The sequence below is a fragment of the Lissotriton helveticus genome, chromosome 6, assembly GCF_964261635.1.
Source record: "Lissotriton helveticus chromosome 6, aLisHel1.1, whole genome shotgun sequence".
Lineage (NCBI taxonomy): Eukaryota > Metazoa > Chordata > Amphibia > Caudata > Salamandridae > Lissotriton > Lissotriton helveticus.
The window spans coordinates 1720277868-1720299609 of record NC_136067.1 but is presented as its reverse complement, the minus strand read 5'-3'; the positions used below and the strand labels follow the sequence as shown (position 1 = coordinate 1720299609).

The window sequence follows — 21742 nt, the reverse complement described above, 5'->3', positions numbered from 1 at the left end:
GGGTAGAGGAATTTAGCCCACCTGTAGCTGGCTGCTGCTAGCCTGCTCACACCTGCTGCATGTGATTACTGTGAGCTCTTATAATCCCCAGCTCCCTTCAGGCCAAGATTGGTCATTGTAGCTGTTCACCGATCCTTGTTTCCAGTGCTCCCAGAGCTTTTGTTATTTTTGTTTCCAGTGTTTCCTGAGCTTTAGTTATGCCTTGTTCCTGACCTGCTGCTGTTTTCCTTGTTCCTGAATTAGCACTGCCTGCAGTGCTACCTTGACCCTTCAGCCTTAGTATTCCTTGTTCCTGAACTGCAGTAGTTTCCTTTCTCCTGAGTTAGCACTGCTTGCAGTGCTACCTTGTTTCCTGAGTTCCTGAGCTATAGCTATTCATTGTACCGGAATTAGCACTGCTTGCAGTGCTACCTTGTTTCCTGAGTTCCTGAGCTATAGCTATTCTTTGTACCTGAATCAGCACTGCCTGCAGTGCTCTTGTTTCCTGAGTTCCTGAGCTATAGTTATTTTTTGTTCCTGTGCTTCAGCTATTTCTTGTTCCTGATTTGCATTGCTTGCAGTGCTCTCTTGACTCCTTGTTTCCTGAGCTGTAGCTAATTCCCTGTTCCCGAACTAGCACTGCCTGCAGTGCTACTTTGACTCCTAAAGTTTTAGTAATTCCCTATTCCTGTGCTATCACTGCCTGCAATGCTGACTTGACTCCTTAGCTATAGTCATTCCCTGTACCTGAACCAGCACTGCCTGCAGTGCTACCTTGACTCCTTAGCTATAGTAATTCCCTGTTCCTGAACCGGCACTGCCTGCAGTGCTACCTAGACTCCTGAGCTTGAGCTCAATTCTTGTTCCTGCCCAGCACTGCTTCTATGCTATTTTGTTTTCTTGATTCCCTAACCTGCACTATTCTAGTATACCCTTGTAGCCTCCCCTTCTGTATCTCCCTTTCCAGACCCTGCCTTTCTTCCCAATCCCTTGGTTCCAGTTCCCAGTTTGCTGTCTTTCTATTCTGCTGTCTTGCTTCTGTTGCCTTGTATGTTTGTTACCTGCTTTCTTCCAAATGTGCCCTGTGATTCCCTTCCTTTCCTGTTAAGCACTTCTCCTTGCTAGCTCCTTGTCTATTGTGCTTGTGTTTAGTTCTACTCTCTTGCGGTCAATGCCTTGCGTGTTCCTGTTTGATCGCCAGGATCTGTGGGCACAGCTGACTACCTAGGTGGTGTTTCTTGTTCACTGTGAATATTGTCTTTGAGTTGCGTTTATAACATCACCATAGGTATAAGCTCCACAAACCCAGCTTTACATGCATATCCTACATGTGAGTATTTGCAGTCAGTATCTGTAACAGAAATTGTGGGTAAGAAACTTACTGAGCGTCATTCTTACCGTGTGGAGCTCCTGTGTGCTTTACCCCACACCCCCCTTTATTGTTAATGTTGTTTCATATATATGCCTTGCACATTCATCCTGGGTATAGTTATTCTGAATGCTAAATTGCCTTGAGAGTCTTACCCATCTTGTTCACTTGTACAGGCCTCCCATTTGGATCCCTTTTTCTCCTCTGACTCCCTGTGTGATCCTGGGCAGCGCTGTACTCCTTCCTGTGTAAGTTTTCTACCTAGTTCTCAGTCTTTGCCCAAGTCCCTGACTGTGTTCCCCACTTAGTCCCGGACAGTCCCTACACCGATTCACAAGCTGCATTTTGTAGTCTGTAAAGAAGCACTACAGTAGTACTATTTACTACAAAATAGATTTCGCAAACCTACGGGTGGAGATCTCAACCTCTCCTATGTTTTCTATGGTGAGATCTCTCGATGCATAGCGTTACTACTTGGTAGTAAACGTGAAAAGGAACTGGGGGAAGGTGGGGAAATGGGCCAGATCTACAAAAAATATAGAGGGGTTTAGGGAAAAGTAAGGAGGAGTTTAACATCCACCCACAAAAGAGTATGGCCATTGCTATTCACAAACTACACTTCTAAAGTTACTAAAGCAGTATTAAATGTACTCCACCCAATTAACTGAGTGCGTCTAGCACAAAACATGGCTAATAGCGGGTACCGCAACACTCTCCCACGGACCTTAATGTAGGTAGGGACTTAAAATAACACCCCATTGTAACTAATGTTAAATAAATAAAATAATTTAGATTTTTTTAAAGCATATATATATTCTGTTTAATGTTAACAAATATCTATAATTATTAAATAAAAACCTCATTATTTTAACGTTCAACAATAAACTTAATGGAAGAATAAAATGAAGCTAATATTTTAAACTTTTGTTAAAAGATTTACAATAATTAAAAGCAAATGTAGACACAACCTATAACAAAATATAACACATAGTAAATAAATTACTGTGAATGAGAATTTTTAGAAAAATTGTTAAGAAATATTACACAAATAAACATATTCTAAATAACTTATTAATACACAATTAATTTAATGAGTTATTATGCTATAACATTTGATTTTATTAGTACTGGGTTTATACTAAATATTTGTAATTATTTTCCAGTTATATTTCATACTGAAATAGTTTTCATTTTTTTCCGAGAACAATAAACTTTAATAATTTCCTCTTTGCTTTCCCATAGGGAATTCTCTACTATGATGGCAGAGATATTCGCCTTCACATGACAAGATACTTGTAGTAACATTGCACTCATAAATCCTGTTGAGGGAGACTCCACCAAGGGTTGGAGATATGCAAATTTACACTTGGAAATGGGGAATTGAAAAAAGTGTAGCTTTACACCTAGGTGTAGTACCAGATTTACATGTAAGCACATTTACACAGGCAATTTTATGTTTGTGAATAGCCCCGACAGGGGTTCTTGAACAAAGGGGAAAATTAATATTTTTCCTAATTGCTACAAGAAAGGCAAGGATAAACAGTGTTCAGAAATAAGCAAGGCACATTGTTCCCCTGAATGCTCCCACTAGATTGTTAGGTCCAAAAGTGGTTTCTAGGGCCAGAGGGCCCATAATAGTTGTTGCAAAAAGCGATCAAACATTCCGTACAAACTTTTTGCGACCACTTTTTTATTTTGTGAACTGACCTATGTACTAATAGGCTGGCTCCCTAAATTAAACATCACAGTGGGTTACAGAATTACCTAACTAATTATTTTTCATTAAGAAGGTCAGAATGTGTGGGACCCTGTGATTGGCTACAAGGGTAAAAGGCCAGCAAGCCATCATCCCTGTGACTGTGTTCCAAACCTGAATAAAAAAAAATGTAAGGATCCTGAGTTCCTGAAAAGAACTTAGGCTGCCTTTTCCCCCCTTTTTTCCCTAAAACGTGTTCTGTTTTCAAAACTTTTAGTGAGAACAAGCAGTGGCACCATGGATCACTCCTTACCTTACTGCCGCTGAACCTGCCTCTCTGATTCCCAAAGCAAAAGGGGTTCAGTGGGGAGATCTTCCCATTAGTGAATTAGTTACCACCTCAACTTGGGAGTTGGTAACTGACAATGGTTGGCAATAGGAGTTACGGTCACAAACCTTCTGAATTGCGAACTGGTACTCATTGCTAAAACTATTTTGCGATTTGAAAAAGCTTTCTGAATACAAAAATGGGTTTGAAACGTTTAAAAAAGTGATTTTTCTTTTGTAAAAGTAATGTAGCAATTTTCAGAGTTTGCAACTGCTAAACCACTTAGTACATCTGTTTCCTTGTTCTTTGTGCGTACTAAGGTGAGCTTCATCTCATAGAATTACACAGAAAGGCACTTGGTTTTGATTGTTTTTATTGTGGAATGGAAAATGGCCTGGTAGACTTAAAACGATTGATCCTTTTGTGGGGGAGGTATGTTGATTTCCATATTCTTAGTGCCCTTCTGTAATGTATACATGTACGTAATAATCAAAACAGTTAAGCACTTACTTAGGCATTTCCATAACAACTGAGTTATCAGGAAAGCATCACCTATTGAATAAGAGTTTGATCCTGTTAGCAGACTACGCGGTGTCAGGCTACTCCAAGCAAACACAATCTACAACTAATAGATGAAATCGACAGTCTCTGAAAAAAAGTATCAGATTCTCAACAGAGTCCAACAGATAGTCACACAACAAAAGTTAAGATCCAAACTAACACTCAAAATGATTGCATATATATATATAAAAAATAGCTTACATCGAAAAAGTGCAAAGCTCAACTGAACTTTCCTACAAAAATCTATAAAAACACCAATTTCTAGTGATGTATGTGCAGAGACAAGACTTACGAATTATGGACCATATCTAACTACAGTATATGTAAAAGTTATATGCTAATGCATTGGGGTTGTTCTGTTGTAAAATTGTTTTGGTAAAAAAGTATATGATATGATGATGCCTATGTGTACCCGTAAGGTGACGCAATATTGAAAATATGCTAATAAACGTATGGAGAAATAAACCCACCAATTTCTGAAATGAGTCACACCTACAAACAGAAAAAGGTTATAATCTAGAACAAAGATTTTCAATCCAATAAGAACAAGTTTAAAGAAGAAAAACAGTAACTCCATAATCCAAAAATATATTTTGCGATGAAAAGTGTACAATTTACAGAGACACAAAGTAGGTACAGTAAAGGAGTTATGTTGAAGAAGATGAACTACAGACCAAAAGCATTAGAGTCAAAATACTGAATAAGAAAAAGGTTATTTACCTTAACCACAGTTCTCCAGAGTCTATATCTTTTGTGGATTCACAAGCTTTAATTTTTTACTGTTAAGTTGGGAAGAGTAAGTACATATTACTAAAAGCAGTGTTCAGCAGAGCAAAACATTGCACTTTATGTATTTAACACTTTCAACAAATGATGCTGCCCAAATTCTACCAAATGAGCAGGATGTTCCTCCAGACACAAAAGTACATCAGATTTTCAAAAGTACCTGTGTGATGGGGTTGTACAATACAAGCAGCTGGTACTTAGACCTGAAAGACTTTGAGCCTTGTGTAGAGTTCGGCAAACAGGTCACTCTGTCACAAACATCTGAAGTATTATACACGTCACTGGAAATAATGCACTCATAACATGGCAGATGGGATATCCGTCACATTTGTGAAGGAGTAACCCATCTGACAAACTCTAACTAAGAACTTTGCGCTATACAAATACAATTTCAACCATCCCTGAATTTCAAGAAAATTAAGTTTACTTTAGATGGAAAAGTAGAATTTTGGAAGCAAGTTGGCAAGATTATAGGTTTGTTGAGATGGATCTGTGCAGCGACCAGCTGAATAAAAGAAGTATTTGTCCTTAGGGTCAAGCAGTAATTAGAGAAACATGGTTGTTTAAGGAAGAATGCCTGGATCTCCCGCTACTTGTGTAGCACACATTACTGCTAGTAGGAGATCCCCTTTCCAGGTATTTCTGTTTAGCATTATGAACAGGTTCATGATTTGAAACAAGACCATACTTAGCTCCAAGGCTGGAGGAGATTTCAAATGAGGAGAATAGCAGGGAATAAGCATTTCAAAAACAGATTTGCCGTTTTCTATAAAAATGAGTATTCCCTGATGTTGACTTCTAAATTTGGAAATAACTGCTAAATTAAATCAAATAGATGAATATTTCAAATCGGCTCTTACGAGATGCAAAAAAGAAGGAATTATTTTACTCTAGTAACTATGATAAACGCTGCAGATTATTATGCTGACACAGGAAACACAACTGCTCCCATTTCAGGCTATTTATCTTTATAGAGGTTAACGCCATGGCTGCCAATATTTCTCTGGATTCCTCTGAAATGTCTATTGAATCCAAATCAAGATTTTCAGGAAACAAGCAGTGAGGTGTAATGATGCATGAATGGGATGCCTTACTCCCTTGTGTTTGGTCAGTAGATTGGCATGCTCCCGAAATATGTTTGTCTTGTCCACTGAGATACTGTTCAAATTGGTGTACTAAATATGTGTATAAAAAATGTATTCATAAAAGCAATTACTCTTCAAATTAGTTAGATTGAAGGAAGCATAAATGCAAACTGGTTGTACCAACAAATAAAAAATGCTTCAACTAAGGCTTTTCTGATGCTACAACAATCTTATGAACTACTGACACAGAGGTCTACACATTGTGTTTCCATTTGGGAAAAGGTGGCTGCAGCTGACTGACCTCTAGTTCTCATTCTAGTTATCCTTACCACATTTGGCTGAGATGATCTGCCCAAGTGTTTTTATGAGGCGAGTTTAAGCTTGTATGATAGCGCCCAGAATCATATCTGCTGGACTTTGAGAACAAGTGAATTGGTGATATGCCTCGTGTCTTGCTGATGTCATACACCCTGTCATTTTCTCTGTGTTAATTTATACTGTGGATCCTATCACAACAGGTTTAAAGGCTTAAAGTGCAAGGCCTTTGGCCTTCAACTCCAAGATGGTAATATGGTGGTTTTTCTCAGCAACAGACCATGCAGGTCTGATTGTCCCCCCAACGCCCTTCATTCTGTTGGCTTTTTGTTGCAGATAGGCCAAAACTGGACCCATGTGTTTTGCAAGTATATTCAGAGCTGAGTTTGGGATGCACTGGGATATGGGAGTGTCCACCCTGAAGGTCTATAAAGTCTTATTTTCCAAATGACTGTACTTCTATCTAGAACAGAGACTATCCAGAATTTAAAAAGAAATATCTGCTGAGACCAACAAGGTTTGGCCTCCAACCTCCTAATTTTTTCTGGACAAACAAACATCTGTAATTGGTGTGTTTTTCCTGCTAAGCTTTGGTAGATTCACTATTATCACCTATAATACATTAGTAAGCTATTCATGCCCAGCTCTAAAAGAGTCAAAAGAGCCTAGTGTTATTGGAGGGGGCTCAGTGATCCTAATATCTTATATGTGTTCATATATACATATCATGTGAAACATATGTTATTTAATCGGTTTTTCTAAAGCGCACTGTCCTAACAAGGTATCCTGATGCTGAAAGTCTTATTTCTGTAAAACTAGGGACTTACAAATAAATTGAATTTACCAATTAGGTGTAAGCCAATTGTATCATGTTTTAGGGAAAGAGCACATTAGCGCTGATTAGCAGAGGTAAGGTCAGAGTCCTGTAAACCAAAAGGTTTGGGGGTGACCCTGCAGAGAGGGCCAGGTCCAACACTGGCCTGAATGTAGGAGGGGCCCATGGAGTGAATACCTAATAGATCAGACATAGGGACTTGAACAGTACCCTTCTTTAAACGGGGCTAAGGCACATGATTTAGGGCAGATGAAACAGAACCCGAATAAGACTAGTGCAAAGCCAGTTTAGCCACAGTATTATAGATGCTGTGAAAACACGACATTCACTTTTAGAAAAACCCAAGAAGATGGAGTTCTCATGATCCTGTCTACTGAGTATAGTAGCCTAAACAACAAAAGGACGAGCCTGAGCAGGTAAAGATGGAAGAATTTTGCTTAAAAGTTATATTAATATGAAGCAACTAAAGGAAAGATGATTAACATGTTTATTTAGTGAGTTGAGCCAAAAATGACTCCCAGAAATCTAACCTTGGACAATGGGGGTGGGGTGGGGGGGGGGGAACCTGCCAAGTTGAGATGGGAAAATGCCTAAAACCAAAGACGAAGTCAAGCCATGCACTGAAACTATCATCATTTCCACTTCATGGGAATTAAATTTCAAACAACTGCTGTTGTCTACATAACTGATAAATTCAAAGCAGTGAGTGGGTGGACATAGATGTTTCAAAGGATGGGGCCTAATGAATGCCCTTGAGGTACCCTGCATCCTAAAGGTTTACACGGGGAGCACCAAGGGCCCATGAACACCGTCTGAGAACGAGAACCAAGACAATCAAGAGAAGAGACACCCATCCCTACCTCGCGCAGTCTGGTCAGCAGAATGTCATGAGACATCATGAGTATTGAAACCTGCTGATAGGTCTAACAAAACCAAGGCAGAGGAGTGCAATTATTAGTAAGCAATCAAAGGTCATCCAACACTTTAATTAAGGCTTTCCCATGCTGAAGGAGGGCGAAAACCAGACTGAGCCTCTTCCAAAATCTACTGAGTTTCAATAAATGGAGACAAACGTGTGTTAACAAATCTCTCTAAGATCTTAACAGGAAATTGAAGTAGAGAAACAGGTCAATAGCAGGCTGGTCCTTCGTCCTGTCATGAGATTTCTTTCTGCTCCATCACAAAATCCAACACATATTAAATGCAACATTTACAGTCTTTAAATGTTCAAAAATATTTTGAACTTCATTTCCTCAATATGCCTTGCTTCTAATAATACTTCTCTGTACTTCAAAATGACCTCCAACAAACACATAAGGAAGCAACTGTTCTTTACAAGCGGAAAGCCGGAATCTGCATACAGATGTCTTGTCTGCAGCAGCATTACATCTCAAACGAGCTTCCTATAAGGGGCTATGATAACTCTGTACCAATAGAGCTGGTCCATTCACTTGCCTCACGCAGGTTATTGTATTTTCGTGCAGATTGTTGTATTATGTTTTTTTACCTGGTGCTCCAATTTCTGTACTGGTGTTTCAAGGGAGTTCTGCGGCAGTTGAAGCATGGCTTTCTTGTGGTGACTGTGCAGGACAAGGGTTCACTTTTCTCTCCAATAAACTTAGAGTTGACACTTTTGGTGTTCCCTCATCTGTCTTCACAAACTCTCATCTCTTTTATCAGGAAGAGAAGGCTTTTAGATATCTAGCCTCTTTAGCTCTTTGTTAGGAATCTCTATAGGTTCACAATTTCATTCTTGTACCTAACTTTTTTTTGGGCTCACGGTGAGTTCATGCAGAAGATGAATACACCGGGTTATCCAAGGGGGGGTGACACCAATACCCACCACACAACAGCCCAGTTTACTAACTGCACACCACCTAGATTGCACTACCCCTGCACTCTGAAAGAGAACTAATTTTCCCTATTGACAATTTCACTCTTTTCCAAGGTTCTGTACTTATGGGGGCATCTACGAATTTTTGAATTCTTGTATTGGGGTGATTACAATGATATATTATGGGCTGTGAAAAGAGGGTGCTACCCAACAAGGAAGCTATTTTAAATTCTATTATTGATTTAAAATAGTCAATTGGTACTAAGGAATAATCCAACACTACCTGTCTCTGTGGAGAAAAGTGCATGTATAATTGAAGTTGGTGGGCCAAGAAGCACCGGTTTAGGAGCTGAAAACCTAAGCTACATAGCGCAGTCATTAATTCCAGTCCACATTGGGCCTTTCACTGCATGAGAAATTAAATTGCAGGGTATACTTCAGTAGTCATTATCCTAAGTGAACCATTCTACATTCTCATCCTAAGACTGGTGTTTTTGCACATGACTAGATCATTGTATAACCCAAGTGGTAATGGCAAGGCAAAGTGTTTCAATTGTGTCCTCATGAGTGCCAACCAGTTAGAGTTGAATTGTAGGGAGACACTGAGTAAAAAAACAGTATGGGCTTACTGGGAGCTTGTGCGCAAAGACACCGGAGTCAAATCTTTTGAATTAATGAAGGAAAGATTCCCCAAGTTTAGGTTTTGCACTCATTGGTTGTTCAGATCAGACAAGAAACAATGGCCCATACAAGAGAATAGGGAGAGAATAAGCAAAAGCCATGAAAGGTGTAAAAAATATTTTAATAAAAAGACCTCGGGCACAAGGTTGTATTAAAGGTGGGCCCATTAGGCAATGTCAAGAAAACGGGTAAAGTTGCTAAAGGTGAGACTTTTATGAACCACGTAGGACTGATAAAAATATGTGCACTTCAGTCCGTTTATCTGATGTGAAAGTGTGATATTTGAGCAGAACGGTGGTGTGAAAAAGTGAGAATTTCAAGAAAGGATGGGTAGCAAAGTATGATGATTAGGAGTTTGAAAATCAAAAGGGGAAGTTGAGAACAAACTCTTAACTAGATGTGGGGATGGGGATCTGAACACGTTGCATCAAGTGTGGTTGATGATCGTCACTGAGACCATGCAAGTGGTGCGGGCGCATTACTGGCGCACAGAAGAATGATGTTCATGTATTCAGTGAAGGTTTGGTTGGCAAATGAACTGATAAAAGGAAGATGAATGCGAAACCACCCAAGGGGATGGAGGATTACTATTGGGATGGGCACATTTCGTGAATATAATTTTTTTTAAAGGTGCCATTTTGTTGTATCTGGTTTTCAGTCCAATGCATCTTTCCTGTTTTTTTACCCTTGCTACTCAGCCAGTGTGAATGTGCTGTGTGTTATGATGTGTGCATGGTGTGTGGCTCGTGGTGTTCTCGTGGATGCCTGTGTGCGTTCCATGTTTCTTTAGAGTGTTAGGCTGACGGCACTCGGACAGTCCAGATGCCAGGCTGTGTTCTTCATCGCTTAAAGAATAAACCTACCTTATTCTGCACTGGTGTCTTCGTTTCCCTGCACGATTCCACACAACACTGTGCATGGTGATGTAATGGAATGTTGGGATGCCTGGTTGTGGAGTGTCAGTTGGTTGTAAGGGGTGAACAGCAAGGAAGCTGGTCCTGGGGCTCAATCCTTTATGGGCTTAAGACGTAATGCCTGTTACCATCTACTACAGACCATCTAAGAACTGCATTAATAAACCTTCATCTTTATTCTACTTCTCGGCTACTGGACTAATTTACATTCTTTACATTTGGAGACGATCTGGAATTTAACCTGCAGTGCCACTGATGGACTACTGAACGTTTAAGCCTACAGAACCTCCAAGATAATGAACCTCAAGAAACTACAAGCTACGGAATTAAAAGCATACTGGCACCCCTGAGCCCCACCAGTGACCTTTACACTGGTCTCCCCAACCTTAGTGTACCAGTGCCTGCTCTACTTTCCTGCTCTCTCTCCTGCTGTTTTGTTACAGTGATTCTTATCTTGTCACTTTGGACAGTGTTTCAGAAATTACTCTTTTATCTACTTTATTCTACTACCATCAGAATGGAGGATACCCGCCTTTTCTATCAGATCTGCCTAGCTGCCTGCTCTCAACTTTTAATTACCTCTCTGCCGACGTAACCTGCCACTGCTGTGCAGCATCGTACCAGTCCCACCAGCTCTATTTTGCTGCTTCGACGTAATGGTAGCTCAGAGTTGAATAATTCATCGGCATATACAGTCATACAGTACTTTTATTTGAGTGGGAAGGACTGATGCCGGTGTTTGGGACATTGTTTGTAAGTACTTTATTAATTTTTCAATTTGTACATTTCCTCCGTGTGTGCGCTTTCCTATGACAGTCTGCCACGGTTTTCAAATTTGACTCGAGTGCACACAAAGCCTGCGTGCTCTTACCTCCTGCAGCTTTGCCTTTCCGCCAGTCTCCCTTCTGTGACGTCTTCTACGTTTGCTGTGGCCTGTGGAGAGTGTTTCCTGCTTGGTGATGCTGGGAGCCATCCGGCGCGGCGTCACCGGTACGTGCCGCCATTTTGTGTTTGTCGCGTTCCTTCAAATCAGAAGCAACTTTCAGCATTATTCGAGCTCTGCCAACCACGTTGTTTTCAAGTGCCTCAATAAAGTTTTGAGATGGCGTAGGAGTTTCCAGTTCTACCTCCCTGCTGTGACTCTAACAGCATCTGCGTTCTTTACTCGACAAACTCTCTCGTTGAGGTATTTCGGTCCGATGTTGTGGAGTGGTTTGAAGATGTGGGTGAGTAGCTTGAAGGTTACTCTCTTCTCGACAGGGAGCCAGTGATGGTCTTGTAGGTGCTGGGTCATGTGCTTGTGTCGTGGTGTTCCGAGGACGAGTCTGGCTGTGGTGTTCTGGATGGTTCGGAGCTTGTGTAGCCGGGTTCTGTTGATTCTGGCATAGAGGGCGTTGCCGTAGTCCAGTCTGCTGGTTATGAGTTACGAGTGCGTGGGTGACGGTCTTTCTGCATTTGGGTGGGATCCACTTGAAGGTCTTGCAGAGGATGCGGAGGACGTTGAAGCAGGTGAAGGCGACAGCGTTGATCTGGCGGGTCATAGAGAGGGAGGAGTCCAGGATGATGCTTAGGTTTCGGGCATGGTCCGTTGGAGTGGGAGGGGTTCCGAGGGCGGATGGCCACCAGGTCTTGTCCCAGGCGAGGGGAAGGGTTCAAAGATGAGGACTTCAGTCTTCTCTGAGTTGAGCTTCAGGCAGCTGTCTTTCATCCAGGCTGTGACGTCCATCATTCCTTCCTGGAAGCATTCTGTTGTCTTTGTGATTTTTCATCAGGGAGAGGATGATCTGGGTGTCGTCGGTGTAGGATACAATGCTGAGCCCATGCTGTCTAACGATGGCCGCGAGCAGGGCCATGTAGATGTTGAAGGGTGTGGGGCTGAGCGAGGATCCTTGGGGTATTCCGCAGTTGATTTCTGTGGGTTCGGAGAGGAATGGTGGGAGTCTGATCCTTTGGGTCCTGCTGGTGCGAAAGTAGCGGATCCAATCAAGGGCGGTTCCTCGTAAACCTTACTTTTGGAGTCTGGCTGCGAGCGTGCGGTGTGAGATGTTGTCAAAGGCTGCGGAGAGGTCTAGTAGGATGAGGGCTGCAACGTGGCCCTGGTAGAGTAGCATGCAGATGTCGTCAGTGGCAGCAAGGAGGGCGGTCTCGGTGCTGTGGTTGCTGCGAAATCCGGACTGGGAGGAGTTGAGGATGGAGTTCTCTTCAGGGAAGGTGGTCAGCTGGGCGATGATGAATCTCCCGGTGACTTAGGCTGCGAAGGGGAGGAGAGAGATGGGCCAGTAGTTTTTCAGATCCGTCGGGTCGGCCGAGGGTTTCTTGAGGAGGGGCTTGACCTCTACCCGCTTCCAGTCGTCGGTGAAGATGCCGGATTCAAGGGAGGCGCTAATGGTCCGGCCTAGTTTGGGTGCTATGGCGGCGGAGGCTCTGTGGTAGATGTTCGGCGCGCAGGGGTCCGTGGGGGCTCCTGAGTGGGTGTTCTTCATTGTCGCAGTGGTGTCTTCGTGGTAGCAGGTTTCCAGGTGGTGATGGTCGGCTGGTTGTCGGTGGTGGGGTTGAGGGGTGGTGTCTGGAGTGTGTTTGCTGAAGTTGTCATAGCGGGCCTTGATTTTACGGTGGAAGTAGGAGCTGAGCTTGTTGCAGAGGTCCTGGGATGATGTGCTGGAGAACTTGGTGAACTTCTTTACAACGTTGAAGAATTATTTTGCGTCACAAGCTGGCTTGTCTGGCATAAAAATCCATGCATGGGTCAGGGCCGCATTTCCTGAAAACAAACATGACACCTTACATTCCAGCTAGGACGCTGAGATCTAGCGGTGCTAACCTCCTCCGCATCCCACGTTTCAAACAACTGAGTTGGGGAGGGAGAGGTTTTCTGCTGCACTCTGCGACAACCTGGAATAAACTCCCTGAAGAAATAAAAAACATCTCATCTCTGTTAATCTTTAGAAAGAATATAAAGACCTGGCTCTTCTCGGGCTAGCCTGGCCCCGACCTACCCGAGGCCCTCCACTTATCAGTTCTCAGTCATGTTAGCGCCAAGACGCCCGCGGGCATTCATGCGCTCTACAAATCCTATAATCAAATCAAATCAAATCTTGCGTTGGTGGGGATTTTGTTCTTGATATAGGTCCGCTTGGTGGCTCTTATGCATTGGTGGCATTCCTTCATGGCGTTCCTGTAGGTCTTCTGGTCCTTAGTGGTTTTCCTCTTCTGCCAGAGTTTCTCGAGGCATCTGCAGGAGCGTCTGGCTTCTTGGAGGTCGTGGTGAACCAGGCTGCCTTCAGGGGGCGTTGTTTGATGGGGTTGTGGAGGGATGCAGCTGCGATGGGGCAGGTAAAAGCGGGGGTGGAGTTTCAAGGGGTACTGCTGATTCTTGCTGCCATGTCAGCCGCAGGTAAGAGCAGGGGGAAGGGGGCGGGCTGCCTCCCCAAAACTTGTGCCAACTAGGGCGGTCCACCCTCACCGCGCCCCCCCCCCAGCTATGCCACTGTTCCTATGCTAGTTTGTTCTCTTTCTATTTGATTTGATTTCAACTTCATGTTAATTGAAGCATGCATAATAAATATTGATTGATACTGGGTGATTTTGCCTTCTGTAATTTTTAAAGTTGAATAAACTTTAATGGTTTGAAAACTTAACATTCTTCGTCTTGACTGTCGAGCCTAATTTGCTTCCCCCCGTATTTAAATGTATTGTTTTGTTGAACAGCCTCAGTTTTGAATTTTGATTAATCAGGTAGCGCTTTGTGATCCCCAAAACTAGCACAATGTAAAGCGCTAACAGTTGCTCTGATTGGAACACAGTTGATCAACCGCCAACTAAGATCCTCCAACCAAGGCCTCGCCGCAGTTCCGCGTATCCATAGATCCACCATGGGAGGTAGATCCTTCTCCTACTTGGTGGCCAAAACCTGGAACTCACTCCCCACTCACCTCCGCCTTACACAGAACCACATCTCCTTCAGAAAAGAACTTAAAACCTGGTTATTCGATAAATAATGAACAACCTCCCAAGCGCCTTGAGACCCTCTGGGTGAGTAGTGCGCTATATAAATCCTGAACTTGAACTTGATCATTCTACAGCACAGTGATCGATAGTAAGGCAGCTTGCGCAGCTGTTTGTAGATGTCTCGAGTGCCTTAATGCTTGGGTGAGAAGACGTCCCGAATTGGCCCAGACAGTCCAAGTTTTTTATCAAAGGACTGTCTCGGCCTCCGAGGCGTTCTTCTAAAACACAAAAATGTCCCGGTTTTTAAGGGCGGGTCGGGTGAATCTGTACATTAATTAGTGTATTGCAGGCTCACATGTCAACCGGCCCTTTACACAGACATAAGTTCACTTCTTTTCACTCTCCTGCTGTGATGCCTCGTCTCATTCAAGCAGCACAGCAGGATTTCAAGCAATAAGGTGTGAATTAGGGCTGCAGAGCCCGTCTGTGCCCGTCCCGGTTTTTCGTTCTGAAAATCTGGTCACCCTACTTTAATGCTGCACGAGAAATAAAGCAAGCTGATCGCTCGCGCTACAATTGCTTGGATTCTTCTTGTCATTACACTATAGAATGTTTCTCTGAGTCCTTTTAAAACGTGGAACTCACCTTTGTCAGCTGCGGCCTGTCTCCTCTGCTGCTCCGGCCCCGTCCCTTGAATATTGTCGTTAGGATCAAAAATACAACGGTAAAGGAACAGTCACTGCCTGTTTAAAACCTTGGAACTTCCGAATCACTGTATATTTTTATGACGGAACAATACACGTCTCCGTCTCCGCCTGTCATTCTAAGAATTTTACAATAGCTGTCGGGATTTGTAGTCCCATCCATGAACCACTTAACTAGAAAAAATACAGAAAGAACTACAAACCCCATATGTCTACGGGTAGAAAACTCAGGGTATTTAAAGAACATCGATAGGATCACCATGGCAGCGCGCTGAGGGGTGCGGCAGCTGTCAGTGAGAAGTTGGGGGCGGGGATGTAGGCGTGTCTTGTTGTAGCACTACATCAACATGCCCGAGAGCGATTAACTAAACACGCCTCCCCCACGCGGTGTTTACTTACCTATCTGTGCTGCACAGTTAGTATAGCAACGTGGAGTGTGTGTGACGATTAAAGCCTAAATTGTGGGGTGGGATGGAAGTTCATTCCGTACAGATAGGCTCGCAGACTTTAATACCTAGCCAAGCAGGGCACACGTGTGTTCGCGTGCAACCCTAGCGCGAGGCGAGGGGTCTGGGAGAGGAAGACCCACAGGTTATTACACAAACTACAACAGCAAAACGTGCTTTGAAATTGCGATCATGAACTGCTAAAGTCATCCGTGTTCCTCGCGATGCCCACTGCCCCCTTTTGCAGGCCGATCGCATTACCCTGCCTCGTGCCGGGTGAGATCCCACGCCTCGCTCAGCAGCCCCGGAACCTTTGCCGCTAGGGTTCGTTTCCGGTCGGTATGGGAATCTTTCAAATCGAAACGCGGAAGCCGCGCGCTGCAGGAGATAGCTGCCCCGACTGACGCTTTTGCACAGCTATCCTGTTGTTGTTGATCCAACAAGCTGAGACCTCTTTCACAAATGCCTGCTCTGGAGCTGGAGGCGGCAGACGGCTGCGGTCGCATCTCTCTGCCAGCTGGGGAGACGGTGATAGGCAGAGGGCCGTTTCTGGGAGTAAGTACTGCACTTTGATGCAAACTAGCTAGTGACAGACGTACCGTATTTCACCCTATAACCGTTCACAATTAACTTGTGAATAACCACTATGATACACGTATAACATTATGAATTGTATTACCAGAGTTGATTGCAGCTCGTAATTTTGCGCAACGTCCACTCGGGCGATGTTGATAGTCATCAAGACCGGATACTATTTATATTTTTGAGGTTAGGCTTCGCTTCGACCAGAATACGCCATGAATGACCACTTGTGTTACATATTTGATAAGTTACATGTTTGATAATTACATATTACTTACATACATGCCACTGTATTTTTTTTGGCACTTGATCACTTTGCACTGCATCACTTTGCACTGCATCACTTTTCTTTTGCAGTATTATGCACTTTACTTATGATTGCAATGAATCATAGCTTCATATATTGTGTAAAGAAATGTTGTTAACAATCCATGATTTCTATGTGACTTGCTCTTGTGATAAATATCCACATACTAGTGGAATAATAATTTATTATTTTGTTCTATTATTTGCATACAATAAGAAATACAGTGGTGGAATTTTTTTATCATGGATATTTAAACATTTGTTAACGCGAGAAAAATTTCCTAGCTAACGATAAGGAACGTTTCAGTTCTATTAAGGACAAGTTGGCGTGAAATATGCATTACTCTCTTCACTATATTAAATCAGCAGCCTTTAAAGAACATATTAAAGAAAAACACACAGACTACATATCCCATGAACCATAGGAGGGGTGAGTCTCCATTGTAACCTTAGTCCAATCATAGTCCAATCTGGTGTATATAACTCTATGACGTTCCTTCCTGTTCCTCTTCTTCACTGGAGGAAGTTAACCTTGAACACTTGTCCTATTCGATTTTCGGATCATTCCCTACAACAGAGAGGTAACTCACATTATCCAATTCTTTGTAATTTTAAGATTCTTTATTCACAACCATGGTTTTAACTCCTTAATGTCTTCACATTTTTGAGAAGACATTTACATACATTTCTTGAATAATTCACTTAAATAGAGAGATGATGTTAACTTTCCTTACTGATAACAACCCATCGGGTGGGTTCGAAAATCATTTCATGATGTCCCTGGGTGGGATAATCCTCATCTCCTTGTCCTTAATAGAACTGAAAATTTCCTTCTCGTTATCTAGGACATTTTTCATTCTATGTCAGGACCGGAGGCAAAGATTATGCATGTTCAAAGCTTACTTACTACCAGAGTGGTGGCCTCCGAAATGGGTTTGAAGTAAAACTTCTTAAAGATCGACTCAAATGACCAGTCCACCGCACTCATGATATCATTGTCTACCACCTACCTGCATGGCTTTAGACGCCATGGCCCCTTTCGGGGAGTGGGCCCCAAACTTATGCACATCCACACCGGCCTTGGCCATGATCCACCTTACCCACCTGGCAATAGAAGGTGATGATACTGCATTTTGCTTGGCAATTAGTAGTTGCCTCTCACCCGCCGGACTGATATCCGCTGTCATTTCTTCATATACCTTAATGCATCTGACCTCTCTTAGTTTAGGGTGTTCTGAAAAGGTAGGATAAGACACTGACCTGGTATCAGTCTTAGTTCTCCTAGATATGGTAAAGTGACTTCTTCAGGTGTTAAAACCCTTGTGTAGATATCAGAAGACCATACATTGGACACCTTTTTACATGAAATGAGGCATAGTAATTGATAAAAGCTCAGGAAACTGGTGAGATGAAGTAGGAGCTTTATTGATACAACCATCAACCGGCAGAAGTTATAGCAAACTGTATTCTCAACCATTGGAATGTAATCATTCTATTAGTGATGTCACTGACCATGACACTCTTAAAGATACAGCAACATAACACATCCCCTATACATAATAAAAGAATAAAATGAATATTGATGAAGAAACAAAATAACTTAAAAGAAGAAGATGAAAGAGTAAAAGAGGACATTAATGCATCACATAATCATTGAACTTCTTGGGAAGCTGTAAAGACCTCCTAGGAGTATTTTTCTGGTAACTGGTGGAAGGAGAAACATTGGGATTACAGGAGAGTTTGGGACTATCATTGTAATGATTTCTGACATCATTGCATTTGGCCAGTTTAGACATGTTCCAAGTGCAACCATTGTCTAAGGTGACAACATTTTTCTTAATGGAAACAATGGTGAAAGGACCAATGAAGTTCGAAACACCCTTGTGACCAAATTTTGTTTTTTTGACGAGAACATTGTCACCCACGTTCCATTTCCTGTGTTTGACAACCATTTTAGCATCATAACGTTGTTTGTATTTCTGATGATAATTTGTCAACACAGCTCTCCTTCTCACTTCTCTTTCCACACTGTTCTCAACTATCTTCTCCGGAAGCCAAGTTGGATTTAGCTTTGAACAAGCTAGTCTACCTCTCAAAGCCTCAAAAGGAGACCTTTGCATAACAGCATTGGGAGTCGTGCGATGTGCCCACCACGTCTCCCTTAAAACACTGTTGAATGAAGTCTTGGATTCTAAAGCCCTCTGTGCACAACTTTTCCCAACCCTATTCATCCTCTCCGTGAGACCATTTGCTTGAGGAGAGTAAAGAGCTGTTTTCTGATGAATAATACCCAGACTTTTCAAGAAACTGTCCATCTCACTGGAAGTGAATTGTACCCCATTATCAGTGAGTAAAAACTTGGGAACACCCTCCGACCCAAACACATCTTTTAAAAATTCAATCACAGTTCTTGAGTTGACCACACTCATACATTTGGACACTACCCATTTTGAAGTGTAGTCAACCAATAAAACAACATATCTCTCATGTGAGGGCATGAGCTCAAAAGGGCCGGCGATGTCTAAGCCTAGCTTTGTCCAAACAGCAATAGGAACTTCCACAGGTGACAATGGAGAATGACTGGTGGTACGTGACTTGTCATTGACTGCACACAAATGACAATCTTTAACCACGGTTTCCACCATGCGATCCATTCCAGGCCACCAATATCTTTCCCTAATGCGAGCTTTCGTCAAATTTCTTCCCAAATGCCCCTCATGAGCCAGGTTGACAACCTTCTCTCTCAATTCACTTGGAGGCACCACTCTATCACCCCTCATTAAATTGCCTTGGAAAAAAGTTAAATCATCTCTCGCGGACCAAAAAGGCTTCAATACACTCTCAAGAGTATCATAATCTGGCCAACCACTCCTGATAACATTCCTCAGCAATAGAAATACAACATCATCATCAACCTTGCGTGACCATTCCTCTTCGGAAATGCTAGACTCCAAAACCCAGTTTATACACGTAGCAACATCTGTGACACAATCTCTATCTATGGGAAGACATGATAAGCAATCAGCAGGTTTATTGTTCAACCCTGGAATATACTGCACAGTAAAGTTGAACTCTTGCAAACCTTCACTCCATCTTTTCAACCTAGGTGTTACATGATCACTTTGATGACATGAGAAAATTTGAACTAGGGGACGGTGATCAGATTTAACCACAAATGGTATCCCCCATAAGTAAAATTTGAAGTGACATATAGACCAATATACTGCCAACGCTTCTCTTTCGATGCAAGAATAATTATGTTCAGCTTCCTTTAGAGCTCTTGAAGCGAAAGCAACAACAACTTCTTCACCATCAACAACTTGCGAAAGCACAGCACCTAATCCTTTAAGGCTGGCATCGGTAGTCAAAATAGTTTTGAGTTTGGAGTCAAAATGACCTAAAGTTGGCATCTCACCTATCTCTTTTTTAACCAAAACAAAAGCTTTCTCGCAATCACTAGACCAGGAAAAATGTACACCTTTTTTCAAAAGAGACCTAATGGGCTCAACAAGACTGGCAAAACCCTTAACGAACTTGGAATAAAATTCCGCCTTCCCTAAAAATGATTTGACCTGATCCTTATCCACTGGAGTAGATGCCTTAACAATGCTCTCAGCTAACTCTAATTTGGGCTGAATTCCGTTCCCCGAAATAACGTGTCCCAAATACGTGACAGACTCTAAGCCAATACGACACTTTTCCTTTTTTACTGTAAGTCCACTCTCGTTTAACTTATCTAAAACAGATCTTAACACTTTGTCATGCTCACACGTGTCTACACCATGAATCAAAATATCGTCCTGAAAGAACATTATATTGGAGAGACTGCCCAAAACTATTTTCATCACTCTTTGGAAACATGCGGTAGCTGAAGCTAAGCCAAACGGCATTCTTAAAAAACGGTAAGCACCCAAAGGTGTAACAAATGATGTTAAGTGTCTGCAATCTTTATGTAGTACAACTTGGTGGTAAGCAGAAGAGAGATCAAGAACACTAAATATCTTTGCTCCTTTTAGAGTGCTGATACTCTCAGCTATGTTAGGTAAAGGCTGACGGTCTACCCAGATCCATTCATTCAAGTCGCGAAGATCCACACACATCCTAATCGATTTCCCACCATTCTTGGGTGCTAGAACCACTGGACTCAACCACTCTGATGATTCAATCTCTTCAATCACTCCTAAGTTTAACAATTTCTCAATCTCAAGTCTAAGTGGCTCCAGCATCATGTTAGGTACTTTCCTGACTTTGTGTGTACACGGTTTGGCAGATTTTTTAAAGATGATTTTATGTTCAAATCCTTTTAGACACCCCAATTTGTCAGAAAAGACATTAGGATAATCATCAAAATATTTACTAGACTCACACACAAGATCTATCTGGGAGTGAAGAGTACTGGAAAGAAAATCTTCCATCAGCATGACTTGATTTTTTGGATCTTCTGCTCCCGGATTAAGAATAATCCCTAAGTCATGTTGATGCCGCCATCCCAGGAGATTGTCACCTCTGACGGCTACATAAACTTTCCCAGATATACACTTACCACTGAAAGAAATGTTGGCTATAATGTATCCTAAAATCTCTATTTTTGACTTATTGTAGCTAGGGGGAGAGATATCAGGTGGTAATAGTTGAACATTTTCTAACCCAACTACCTCATTCCAAATCTTATTACCAATTAAAGTAAAAGGAGACCCAGAGTCTGCCATAAGTTTAAATACAAATTTGTCAATTGTTACATCACAGAATGGCATAAAAATATGTTCTGTGTCAACCATTGTATCATTAACATTGGAAACCACAAGTGTACGTACAATATCAGAGGTTGGCTCACTAATTTCTCTCTTTTTGCCAGATCTACATACACGTGCATAGTGTCCTTTGATACCACAGTTATTGCAGATGCTATCTCTTGCGAAACAATGGGGAAAATTGGAAGTGTGAGAGAAACTCCCACACCTGAAACAACGTATTCTTTGGTTATTAATAGGACGTTGTTGGCGAGGATCACGTTCCTTAGAGAAAATAGATTCTTTGGTCGAAGAAGGACGATTATCAAGTGTGTTTTTCTGGGTAAATGTCTTTTGGATAGGTTTGCTCTTAGCACTTACACTGACTTTAGCCACATCTTCGTGATATTCACCAAACAGTTCGTCCTCTTCTAGCATATGTACAGAATCAGTAGCTTTCTTTTTATCATCACTGACAGTGTGACTATTATCTTCTTTATTCTTTCTTATCTCTTTAACCCATGTAGAAGTGTTTTCCATACCCTTTACTATATCTAAAGCTTCTTTCAATGTGGGATTTTTGGATAATAACTTTTCTTGAACTCTAGAACTGTTCGTGCATCGAACGAGTTGATCTCTAACT

General features: G+C 42.1%; 2 protein-coding genes across 6 annotated transcripts in view; one reads left to right on the top strand and one right to left on the bottom strand.

Annotated features, from left to right (window-relative positions):
* The window catches only part of FBXO48 (F-box protein 48), a 116254-nt gene that overhangs the window by 57259 nt on the left and 37253 nt on the right, over positions 1-21742 (bottom strand). The window contains exons 1-2 of one of the 4 annotated variants that reach the window (XM_078649589.1): positions 14977-15121; positions 4654-4712 (exon numbers count right to left, since the gene is read on the bottom strand). The exons of 2 other annotated variants lie outside the window; for them this stretch is intronic. The gene's annotated coding sequence lies outside the window, so the exon portion shown is untranslated. Of the gene's footprint in view, positions 1-4653; positions 4713-14976; positions 15129-21742 lie in introns of those variants that run through there. One more of the 4 variants, XM_078649588.1, reaches the window with a different exon arrangement.
* APLF (aprataxin and PNKP like factor) overlaps positions 15690-21742 on the top strand; it is a 791103-nt gene continuing 785050 nt past the window's right edge. Inside the window, exon 1 of one of the 2 annotated variants that reach the window (XM_078649586.1) lies at positions 15690-16036. In XM_078649586.1, coding sequence (XP_078505712.1) covers positions 15944-16036 — 93 coding nt within the window. In that variant the 5' untranslated portion in view covers positions 15690-15943. The remainder of the gene's footprint in view (positions 16037-21742) is intronic. The other variant, XM_078649585.1, reaches the window with a different exon arrangement.